Source organism: Taurulus bubalis (assembly GCF_910589615.1).
Source record: "Taurulus bubalis genome assembly, chromosome: 1".
Classification (NCBI taxonomy): Eukaryota; Metazoa; Chordata; class Actinopteri; order Perciformes; family Cottidae; genus Taurulus; species Taurulus bubalis.
This window is the reverse complement of record NC_136589.1, coordinates 48840472-48852551: the sequence shown is the minus strand read 5'-3', so window position 1 is coordinate 48852551 and position 12080 is coordinate 48840472. Positions and strand designations below refer to the sequence as shown.

Below are 12080 nucleotides of genomic sequence, written 5' to 3'. Positions count from 1 at the left end.
GCGAAAGGAGGAGGAGAAGTAGGTGGGAATGCAGGAGGGAAAGCGGGAGGAGCAGCAGGTGTGGAAGCAGAAGGAGGAGGAGGACAAGGAGCAGCAGGAGGAAAAACACAAGGGGAAGGAGGAGGAGAAGCAGGAGCAGCAGCAGGTGTGGAAGCAGGAGGAGCAGCAGGAAGACACAGAGCAGCAGGTGTGTAAGCAAGAGGAGCAGTAGGAGTACAAAAATAAGGGGTAGAGAAAGGAGGAGGAGCAGCAAGTGGGAATGCAAGAGGAAAAGCAGGAGGGTGAGGCGCAGCAGGAGGAGGACAAGGAGCAGCAGGAGGAAAAACACAAGGGGTAGCGAAAGGAGGAGGAGAAGCAGATGGGAATGCAAGAGGAGAAGCAGGAGGACGAGGACGAGGAGCAGCACGTGGGAATGCTAGAGGAGCAAGAGGAGTACAAAAATAAGGGGTAGAGAACGGAGGAGGAGCAGCAGGTGGGAATGCAAGAGGAAAAGCAGGAGGAGCAGCAGGAGGACAAGGAGCAGCAGGAGGAAAAACACAAGGGGTAGCGAAAGGAGGAGGAGCAGCAGGTGGGAATGCAGGAGGGAAAGCGGGAGGAGCAGCAGGAGGGTGAGGAGCAGCAGGAGGAGGACAAGGAGCAGCAGGAGGAAAAACACAAGGGGTAGCGAAAGGAGGAGGAGAAGCAGGTGGGAATGCAGGAGGGAAAGCGGGAGGAGCAGCAGGAGGATGAGGAGCAGCAGGTGTGGAAGCAGAAGGAGGACAAGGAGCAGCAGGAGGAAAAACACAAGGGGAAGGAGGAGGAGAAGCAGGTGGGAATGCAAGAGGAAAAGCAGGAGGAGTAGCAGGTGTGTAAGCAAGAGGAGCAGCAGGAGTACAAAAATAAGGGGTAGAGAAAGGAGGAGGAGCAGCAGATGGGAATGCAAGAGGAAAAGCAGGAGGAGCAGCAGGAGGGTGAGGAGCAGCAGGAAGAAGAGGAACAGCAGGAGGAAAAACACAAGGGGTAGCGAAAGGAGGAGGAGAAGCAGATGGGAATGCAAGAGGAGAAGCAGGAGGAGGAGCAGCACGTGGGAATGCTAGAGGAGCAAGAGGAGTACAAAAATAAGGGGTAGAGAACGGAGGAGGAGCAGCAGGTGGGAATGCAAGAGAAAAAGCAGGAGGAGCAGCAGGCGTGGAAGGAGGAGCAGCAGGAGGACAAGGAGCAGCAGGAGGAAAAACACAAGGGGTAGCGAAAGGAGGAGGAGAAGCAGGTGGGAATGCAGGAGGGAAAGCGGGAGGAGCAGCAGGAGGACAAGGAGCAGCAGGTGTGGAAGCAGAAGGAGGAGCAGGAGGAGGACAAAGAGCAGCAGGAGGAAAAACACAAGGGGTAGCGAAAGGAGAAGGATAAGCAGGAGGGAAAGCGGGAGGAGCATCAGGTTGGAAAGCAAGGAGAAAAGCATCAGGTTGGAAAGCTAGGAGAAGAGCATCAGGAGCAGCGAAAGGAGGAGCATCAGGCTGGAAAGCAAGGAGAAAAGCATCAGGAGCAGCGAAAGGAGGAGCATCAGGTTGGAAAGCAAGAAGGAGAGCATCAGGAGCAGCAAAAGGAGGAGCATCAGGTTGGAAAGCAAGGAGAAAAGCATCAGGAGCAGCGAAAGTAACATAAGGAAAAGGAGCAGCAGGGCCTTGTTCCCCCCAGTAAGAAGGTGGAGGGAACTGCTGCTCGCTATTTCCCTTACCTGTAGGAGGCTGAGCCTCCTGAAGCCAGTCTCCACCGCCAGTGCCAACCGGGTAGGAGGGAAGCATCTCGGCAGTGCGCTCAGTGGCTGAGGAGGAAAACATGTATTAGAAAGTCCCCACTTCCATGATATCTAAATAATCTCACAGCTGTTGGAGTTCACCCCCTGATGGGGGAGAGAGAGACAGACAGTTCCGTAGCTTTGTACTCGTGGCAATCCCTTGGTTTCACTTTATATTCCTTCTTTAATTTCTATTTCAACCTTGTTAATAAAGTAAGACTTTGAACCGGGTTACCCATGTTGTTAATGTAGCCGAGGGTTCTGCACCTTAACAATAATAATAAAATAGCGCAAGGCTCCAGTCTGCACAAGACGGCAAACACTTTATAATTCTTGAACATTTACTCCCCTCTTCCTGTTTGTCCCTTGACAATAAAAGCCCCAGACACATACACCCCGAACACTGCCAGTTAGCGAGCCGTTTAACTATTCAATATAAAAGCTTACATAGTTAGGCAATACTGTAACGGGCATGTCATGTTAACCTGTTGTGTTATAAATGTTTTTATGAATGCCATGTTATAAATGTAATGTTCAGGAGGCCAGTGTAGCTGTGGAGCCTGTCAGTCACGGTAGCTCCCTGTGAGCATGCCAGTGGTTGTCAGAGGAGTGAGGTGGGGTGTTGTTGTGGTGCTATGAGCGTTTTGAGAGTGAGTCTATGACCCGGAGCAGAGGTGAAGCATGTTGAGAGGTTTTCACGGTGTTCACTGTTGTTTTGGCGCAGGCTGCGGCCCACAGTAGCCTGTTCGGTTGTTTCCTTAATAAACACACCTAAAGCAAGCTAACGTCTCGTCGCTTTCCTGCCCCAGGGTCGTTACAATACCATGAGCCGTGTTGTTCATGTCGTCTGCATGAACCAACACTGTGAGAACATGGACCAAGTATCTATGCGGTCTTTTGTAGTCCATCTTCGGAAAATTGTAGTTTCAACGCTGCAGACTTAGTGACGTCACGGACAGAAACGGCACGGCGGCCATCTTTTTTCCACATTTTCGACGGCAAATTTGGAAAATATGAGCCCCGCAAACAAAACTGTATTTCTCTATCACGATGCAAGTGTTGACACATTCCACACGTTTTGTGCTAAAAATATTCCGGTTTGACTGTATAATTATTATTTTACACCGAAAAAACGTCAAGTGACCTAAAACTTTTTTTTTGCCAAGTAAAAGCCCAACATTCCATTTATGACGCTCCTTCTATTCAACATTTAACATTAATGTACAGATTTTATACCCCTTTGAGCATGTAAGAAACATAAATAAACACATTTGACATGAAATGGTAATATTTCTTACCTTAAAAAGTTGAGAAGCTACTGTGAAACTCTGGTCAGCAGGTGGTCCTCAGCGAGATTCTCAGTCAGCAGGTGTGTTTTCGGTTTTCTTCAGGTCGGTTCTTCAAACGTTGGTTCTCCAGAAGGTTTTTAGGCGATCAGGTTTTCAAAAGATTTCAGCTTTGCAGCAGAAACAAATTCGCAGGTTGACTCTTGTGAAGTTGAAGTGCGAAGGAACGATTGAGAGAATCCGCATGCTTTATATAGTCTCGGTAGAATTCGCCGTTCTGATTCCATGACGTTGACGTACGCGCGTGCTCGCGTACCTGCGTGAGCTACCGAGGGATGATAGACGGATGACTCCACGTGTCTCTGCAGAAACTCCAGCAGCATCTCATCCAAAAGACATGTCCTAACGATGCATTTGAACAACTTCATTCATGGAACAGTTAATAAGTTGCCACCTACCAGAGTCTAATTAAAGTAACAGTATATTATAATGCGGACTATTTCCAAGGAATTACTCAAACTGATCCTGATAAGAAATGTTCAACAAAACAGAATGATTTGGATGTTTAAAAATATTCTTTTATGCGAGTTTATCACATTAATGACGACTTACAAATGTGTAAGTGCTGAAGGGGTTATAGTCTGGGCTCATAGCTCCACAATCTTGACTTTGAGGCTACAGCAAATATCGAAACTCTCTTTTTGAGATCCCTCCATCATTCAGAGATTATCACACAATCCTAAATGTTCATTTAGTTAATTTACCTTGGAATTAAGCTTTCATAGTATTGACTTTGCAGTTCACAGACACCATTAACACAAATTGCTAAAGGAAATACTCAAACAATATATCAGGAACACAAACAGTTTATATATTTATAAAAAGAACTGTACATCACATTTAGCCATACAATACATCACTAGTTTTACTGCAGCATCAATGACAGCATGTAAAATGTACTAGCTAACATTAAAACTGCAGAACAAATGTGGTGGTGAATCCGGTCTCAGCATCATTCGTAGAGAGCTCCGTTCGCAGGAATCAGTGTTGTTAGGGGGAGTGGGGGTGATGGCCGCACTCGTTGCTGTAGAAAAGACACATTAATATAGACAGTAAATCTAAACACACTTTCTCACATCTTAAATGTGGGAACAGAAAACCTGATCCACACTAAATCTAAATATACCATCACTGAATGTTGTTTCCATGAAAGAAAGAGCGACATTTTCGGCACGTGTCAGTCAGGACAGCGGGAAGCGAACAGCACTCCTTCGGTGTTATGGAAATTAAACTTGTGCGAATGTGAAGTGAAATACTGAAATGTCTTTAAGCCTTTATTAAAACAGATACATGGAATAATTCAATTGAATGAACAGAAGAGCTCTTTCGCCACAAACGGTTAAGAGATCTGAGCCAGAAAAATAGTTCAGAGTTTTAGACACATTCTATAAGATTTGCAAAAATAGAATTGCCACTGGCAGCTCGTGGCACCGACTGACACCTATAAGGAGAGGACAGGTGGAGATGTTCTTCGACTTTTATTTAAAAAAACAAACATAACATTTCGTCATAACCACTTGTCAGTGTCAAGGGAAAAAAAACATGAACACGTTGGCATTCACTAAGTTGATTACCTACGACTTAAAGTAGGCCTAATAATGAGTAAAGACTGAATTCAGCCCTTTATTGTGATGTTGTATTACAGCACTGTTGTGTTCCATGTAGCCTTTATTTATCAGTTTATTTACTGCCTAACTTGTGTCCAGTGATTCAAAGCAATCAGTGAAAGTGTGATTCTTTGGAACGTAAAAGTAAAAAATATCCACCAACTGGCGTTGCATAATTCCATTGCAGCTGAAAGTTATGAACGAAAGTAGTTTCGTTTTTAGCAGAAAGTTATGTTTGCATGGGAGCACAGCTACAAACTCGCTATCAAAATGTCCGCCAAAATCTAACGGTTCCAAGGAGACCCCACTTGAACCAATAGGAGCTTCATGTCCTGACTGACAAGCTACATTACCCAACCAGAAGCTACGTTGAAGTTTAGGTTCAGCCTCTACTTTCTTACGTGGCTCACGTCTGCTGCGTGGTACAGCTCAGATAACAGGCGTTTCGGACAGCCAATGAAATTGCCTAAACAAAGATAGGCGGGAAGAGGGGGGGCAAATAATCCCAACAGCCTTCAATTTGATGAGAAGAGACAACTGCTGTAGAGCTTCAGTCTGAAGTGTAAATTAGCATAAAAATGCATTTATACTTAATTTTCTCTGTGTCAGCAATACTGGTAGTATATATGAATAGTACCTGTATAAGTTTGCAAGACTATAAACCTGTTTAATAGGTATATAGTATATATATCAGGAATATTTTCAGTCTCAAAATGAAAAAAACGCCTAGACATTTCATTAGAAAAACATGTGCAAAATATTCATTTTCTGTGATATTGTTAACTACTTTTTACTTAGACTAGATCAGGCTTCAGGCTATGGTCCCATTGTGTTTTCCAGTCCATAAGTCACATTTATAGTCATCTACAGGCATCTATTTACAAAGAAATGTTCAGGCGGAAATAAAAACCTTATACTTTAGTGTGTTCAAATTCATATAACTCTGTCAGCAGCACTTAAAGTGATTCTGACTATTGAGGGAAAAAGGCTTCAGATTGTTACCTTTCAAAAGAGACCAAGACCATGCATTTACTCCAAAAAGTTCAAGTACAGCTTGCAATTTACTTTGGGTTTACCTGGATAGGTGTTTTTCGTCAAATTTTACGGGAATGTAAAGAGGTTAATCTGAGCTGATCACACTTTCCCACAGCTGACTGTGGCGGTCGAGCTGGGTGGAAACACGTCTGCACGTTTCACTGACCCACTGTATGAAGAGTGAACGGGTCTCAAGTCGACTTGACACCAGATAACGACGTATGACTTAAATACCAGACTGACAACGAGAGCGTGTTATCAGGTATGCGTTGACGTTAGCAGTATATTGAACAGGCATCTACAGAGTCACCTACTTGTAGTTCAGTCTTGTCCTCGCGGCGTCTCAACACCACCTCACGAGCAGACAGAGGATTTGACAGTAAACTGTTCCGTTTATATTCTTTAAAAAGAGACGCTTAAAAGAATGTGACAGAGAGGCGAAGCGATGGAAATGTTGTTTCCTAGTTAGTCCAATGGGCCCTGAAGGCCACACCGACACACAGCTGCCTCACGCACGCGGACAAAACCAGTTCATTAAAAACAGTTCATCTTGAACACCTGTTCCCGATGCGACATTGAAGAGGCGGGTCAGCCGAGACAACCCAACAATGTCCTCCAATGTCGACTTTCTATCTCATAACTAGGATTTACCATGGGAATATGTATATGATCACAGCTCATTTTGTTCTTTTCTGGACGGAAATGGGCTTCCACACTTATCTGCAGTATTTGTATTAGATTATGACCAGGCTTCAACCTGGGCCCTATTTCTCGTACCTGGCTAAACAAAGTCAAGCAAATGTCCTAATCTCCATCTTAAATGAGCGAGATGATTGACATCAGGCTGTCTGGGTTTCTTCACGGCTGATCCGCGCTGAAACGTCTCGTTAATTCTAGCCAGACGTCAGTCATCTGGATAAATGCGTCCGCTCCTCTTCAGAAGGATAATAATGGAGCACTGACACCACCATGTTCTAACAGTACAATGGACAATAAACTCAGAGGAACCTCTTTTTATTTCTCTGCTGAGAAGCAGGAGATAAACATTAACGCATATGAGGAAGTCAATACCGTAATCATTCACAGCAAACGCGTTGCGAATATTCCAACGTTTTTGCAACATTGTTGCCGTGAACGCAACTTTAACTCCGCCCCCTCTGAGAGACATAAGCGTCTAAATATATCAGACAAGTTAAATGCGTCAGTGTTGAGAAAATGTATCGGCTAATTTGAAGTGCTTCATCACCCAAATCAATCAGATTATATTTACGTATAAATATATACTTATGAGGATATGTGTACTGTATGCACGTATGAATCATGTACTATATATATATATGTGTGTGTATATGAGTTTGAATATGTGTATGGGCGGATCAGTATGTATGAATTATTCATAATCAGAAATTCAATCAATTGAAGCAGTGAAAATAAATTATGTGTGATTCTCTGTATTCTCATCACGATCACCTTAATCATGTTCTACAATAATGATATGGATGGTGTACTAATAACACTGTCATATAATTATGAGTGCTTTCAACACATCCATAAGTTTCTTAAGAGCTAAATAAACTTAAGAACAGCGGCATGCAGCGGCTGACAGTCTGTGTCTGAGACGGCGATCAGCTGCGTCTGTGGTGATCAATGTCCGCGGCTCGAGAAGCTCTCTAAATAAATTATTTCTTTCCGGCAAAATCTATATCGTCGCGTACAGGAAGTCATGATGATGTAAAGGATGGATCCTGGTGATCTGAAAGAACTCTCTCCCTATAAAACTAATATAACTAATATCGCTCCTTCATCAATGAGGAAGAAGCTGCCTTTTTTGTCCGGTGGGAGTGTCCAGCTTATCCAGTGAAGTTCAGTCAGCCTGCCCGGGAGCAGGTTTACATTTTTGGATGTGTTGCTATGGTGATTTATCTAAGCTTGCTTCGAGAAACCGAGAAAGCCTGACCTACGTCATCTTATCCTGACAATTAGCCGCTAACTCAGTAAGCCAGGTACGAGAAACAGGGCCCTGACCATGTTTTAAGAAAGATCCTCAAACTCAAACATGGCAGCATTTATTTAGTTGGAATGCTTCCAGCAGTCCAACTATTGTTATCGTCTTCTTTATTCAACTTCTTTTTTTTTTATTCTATTTCTTCCGTACGTATTTTGCACCTTATCTCCTCCTTCATATATTCAGCTACAGAAACCGTTCAACTATTAAAATATTCAGCTACTTAAGGACACTCCTGCTATATCTCTTCATATTTGTAACTATTAAACTCTTTGAATTATTAAGCTTTTTATGAAAATTAAAATGAATGGGAGCGGATGGGGAAAATCCTCAAATCCTCTTCAACTTCAAACGCTTACAGGTTCTGCATACGTTGATCACTAGCATGAAGTTTGCTATGCTCACTGACTGTGTGTCTATGTCCGCGTGTGTACGTGCGCGCGCGTGAACGGCCGCGCGCGTGCACGTGGTAATACGGTCGCGCGCACTGTCGCGTGTGTGTGTGTGAACGTGAGCCTCAGTGAAGCTGTTGCTCCCACGTCTATTTAAACTCCAGAGAAATATCAAGGATATCAGTGCGATCGTCTCCTCCTCTCCTCTCTGTTGAATGGACTATCATGGTGATCTGAGCATGTTTTTGCCTCCAAATATGGGGTTTAACAGATGGTTTTGTACACAATCTGCACACACATTGGAGTGTGTGACTTGGAGATATTCATGCAGATATTCAGTCAAAGGCATTGTAAAGCCTCCTGTCTGTCTGTCTGCCCTTTCAAAATAAAAGCCCCATGAATTAACTGTATCATAACATGAAGCTCAAATGAGGATTTTTGTATTAAATACTTAATGCGCAGACTAATACTTTGACTACTGCTGCTAATATTTGGACTATTACTACTACTCCTGCTACTAATACTACTAATGCTATATCTATTACTAATTACTACTACAGCTATTAATATGACTACTTTTACTACTACTTCTACTCAAACTACTGTTACTTCAACTACTACTTCTACTACTGTTATTTCAACTACTACTACTTCTACTACTGTTATTTCAACTACTACTTCTACTACTGTTATTTCAACTACTACTACTTCTAACATACTACCGTTATTTCAACTACTACTACTACTGTTACTTCAACTACTACTTCTACTACTACTTCTACTACTGTTACTTCAACTACTACTTCTACTGTTACTTCAACTACTACTTCTACTACTGTTACTTCAACTACTACTTCTACTACTACTCATACTACTGTTACTTCAACTACTACTTCTACTGTTACTTCAACTACTACTTCTACTGTTACTTCAACTACTACTTCTACTACTACTTCTACTCATACTACTGTTACTTCAACTACTACTTCTACTGTTACTTCAACTACTACTTCTACTACTGTTACTTCAACTACTACTTCTACTGTTACTTCAACTACTACTACTACTACTACTACTACTTCTACTGTTACTTCAACTACTACTACTACTGTTACTTCAACTACTACTTCTACTACTGTTACTTCAACTACTACTTCTACTACTGTTACTTCAACTACTACTTCTACTACTGTTACTTCAACTACTACTTCTACTACTGTTACTTCAACTACTACTACTTCTACTCATACTGCTGTTACTTCAACTACTACTTCTACTGTTACTTCAACTACTACTTCTACTCATACTACTGTTACTTCAACTACTACTGTTACTTCAACTACTACTTCTACTACTGTTACTTCAACTACTACTTCTACTACTACTCATACTACTGTTACTTCAACTACTACTTCTACTGTTACTTCAACTACTACTTCTACTACCGTTATTTCAACTACTACTTCTACTGTTACTTCAACTACTACTTCTACTGTTACTTCAACTACTACTACTACTACTACTACTACTACTACTGTTACTTCAACTACTACTTCTACTACTGTTACTTCAACTACTACTTCTACTACTGTTACTTCAACTACTACTTCTACTACTGTTACTTCAACTACTACTTCTACTACTGTTACTTCAACTACTACTACTTCTACTCATACTGCTGTTACTTCAACTACTACTACTTCTCATACTACTGTTATTTCAACTACTACTACTCATACTACCGTTATTTCAACTACTACTACTCATACTACCGTTATTTCAACTACTACTACTACTGTAATTTCAAATACTACTACAACTACTACTACTGTTATTTATACTACTACTATAACTACTACTTCTGCGACTACAACTACTGCTTTCACTCATGCTACTGTTATTTCTGCGACTACAACGACTACTTTTAAATTATCTCTTGGATTATTTAGATGTTGCAGTTTTGCTTCCAACTTCTCCATTTAAACATTAAGGATGTTCAGCAGTTCAGTTCAACACTTTTGGGCTTCAACACTTTTCAGCAGGTAGTTATCTTTTCAGCTATTTTAAGCTATATTCAGCTATTTTCAGCTATGTTCAGCTGTATTCAGCTATGTTCAGCTATGTTTAGCTATGTTTAGCTATTTTCAGCTGTATTTAGCTATATTCAGCTATATTTAGCTATTTTCAGCTATATTCAGCTATATTTAGCTATTTTCAGCTATATTTTCAAATATTTAAGCTTTAAGCTTCAGCTTTTTGCATTCCAACGCATTTTCAGCAGGAAATGCAATTTCTAGTTATTTTTGTCCACCCCACTAACTTAAAGACCCAAGTTAAATTTACTCGAACAGACAACACAACTTACTATATCACATCTGCAATATGTCTTTAGATTCTATCAGAGCACTGACCTCAGCTGGTCGTCTCTTCTGCTGGAGGAGCAGGAGGAGCAGGAGGAGGAGCTGGAGGAGCAGGAGGAGCAGGAGCAGGAGGAGCAGGAGGAGGAGGAGCAGGAGGAGCAGGAAGAGGAGCAGGAGGAGGAGCAGGAGGAGGAGCAGGAGGAGCTGGAGGAGCTGGAGGAGCAGGAAGAGGAGGAGGAGGAGGAGCAGGAGGAGGAGGAGGAGGAGCTGGAGGAGGAGAAGCAGGAGCAGGAGGAGCAGCAGGAGGAGCTGAGGCCGCTGGTTCATCAGGAGCTACGTCATGATGGTAAAAAGAAAAACAACAACAACTCAGTTCATGCTTTTCTTTGTGCCTCCTGTTGAATGCAATAGAGACACATGACACAGGATTGTTTCACCTGAAGGAAGGGAAAGCTGCAGTTCAGCAGCTGCTTCCATCATCTCCGTTTTGTCTGAGGAGAAATCTGTAACACAGAGAACCATCAGGACTGAGTTCATCTGAACCACGAGAGACCCACAGAGCAGCTGGTCTCCTGGATGAAGACCACGTACCTCTGAGAACCCTACTCCTTTTGTACCTCCTCTGGGAAGAAGTCGAGGCCCTGGGGGCAGAGGATGTGGCTGTCGAGGTTGGTGGAGTAGAAGTCGCGGAGGCTGCCCTCTTCTTCTTCTGGTCCCTCTCCAGCACGTACCTCTTCAGGTGGTCCATGCTGGAGCCCTTTGAAGTAATGCGGGCTCTCCTGAGCCACATGCTGTAGCCGTGGAGAGGGACGAAGCCTCGTTGGATGACAACAGGAAATGCTTCTCAGTGACGTTTGGATCACGACTCGCTCTGTGACTCACCTCTGCACTTCACACCTGCAGACTCCCGGTAGAGAGTCCAGCGTGGTCCTGAACCCGCCGGCTGTCCTGCACTCCCTCAGAGGAGGAGCCGTCCTGGACGGCAACAGCTGCTGCAGGGACGACGCTGCACAGCCCTCCCTTCAGCCTTCTGGTGCCGAGAGAACCTGGAGACAGACAGAGTGTTCTTAGACTCTTCATCAAACAATAAGTCACAGTACAGATGGTAAAACATCAGAACAGCTCCATGTTGAACTCACCACTGGGTCAGGGTCCTCTGGTTCAGCTCAAACAGCTGGATCTCCGTCTGAGCCGTCAGCCTCATGGCCAGCACTCTCTGGATGTTCATGTAGTCCTCCAGGACGAGGGACCACCGGGTCCTCCAAGACCAGGGACCACCGGGTCCTCCAGGACCAGGGACCACCGGGTCCTCCAGGACCAGGGACCACCGGGTCCTCCAGGACCAGGGACCACCGAGTCCTCCAGGACCAAGGACCACCGGGTCCTCCAGGACCAAGGACCAGGGACCACCGAGTCCTCCAGAACCAGGGACCACCGGGTCCTCCGGGACCAGGGACCACCGAGTCCTCCAGGACCAAGGACCACCGGGTCCTCCAGGACCAAGGACCACCGGGTCCTCCAGGACCAGGGACCAGGGACCACCGAGTCCTCCAGAACCAGGGAC

At 43.8% G+C, this 12080-nt stretch overlaps 1 protein-coding gene across 3 annotated transcripts; it reads right to left on the bottom strand.

The window, feature by feature from the left end:
* Positions 1 to 3913: 3913 nt before the first annotated feature.
* On the bottom strand, positions 3914 to 11754 carry LOC306744067 (uncharacterized protein). Of its 3 annotated transcripts, none has more exons than XM_079226639.1 (6): positions 11656 to 11754; positions 11399 to 11562; positions 11108 to 11307; positions 10954 to 11019; positions 10568 to 10849; positions 3914 to 4141 (listed from the first exon to the last, which is right to left on the bottom strand). In XM_079226639.1, the coding sequence occupies exons 3-5, from the start codon at positions 11304 to 11306 to the stop codon at positions 10569 to 10571; spliced, it is 546 nt and encodes a 181-aa protein (XP_079082765.1). In that variant the 5' UTR covers position 11307; positions 11399 to 11562; positions 11656 to 11754; the 3' UTR covers positions 3914 to 4141; position 10568. The 3 variants fall into 3 exon arrangements, with proteins under 3 accessions (XP_079082765.1, XP_079082767.1, XP_079082766.1); XM_079226641.1 differs by having other exon boundaries at positions 11108 to 11273; XM_079226640.1 differs by lacking the exons at positions 11399 to 11562; positions 11656 to 11754 and having other exon boundaries at positions 11108 to 11312.
* Positions 11755 to 12080: the final 326 nt, after the last annotated feature.

Bases quoted from the DNA above. Each gene is read 5' to 3' on its own strand.
- LOC306744067 (XM_079226639.1), bottom strand. From the start codon at position 11,306: ATGTGGCTCAGGAGAGCCCGCATTACTTCAAAGGGCTCCAGCATGGAC. The intron at 11,020-11,107 runs GTACGTGGTCTT...TCTGTGTTACAG, and splicing joins AAGGAGTAGGGTTCTCAGAG to ATTTCTCCTCAGACAAAACG. The intron at 10,850-10,953 runs GTGAAACAATCC...ATCATGACGTAG, and splicing joins GCAGCTTTCCCTTCCTTCAG to CTCCTGATGAACCAGCGGCC.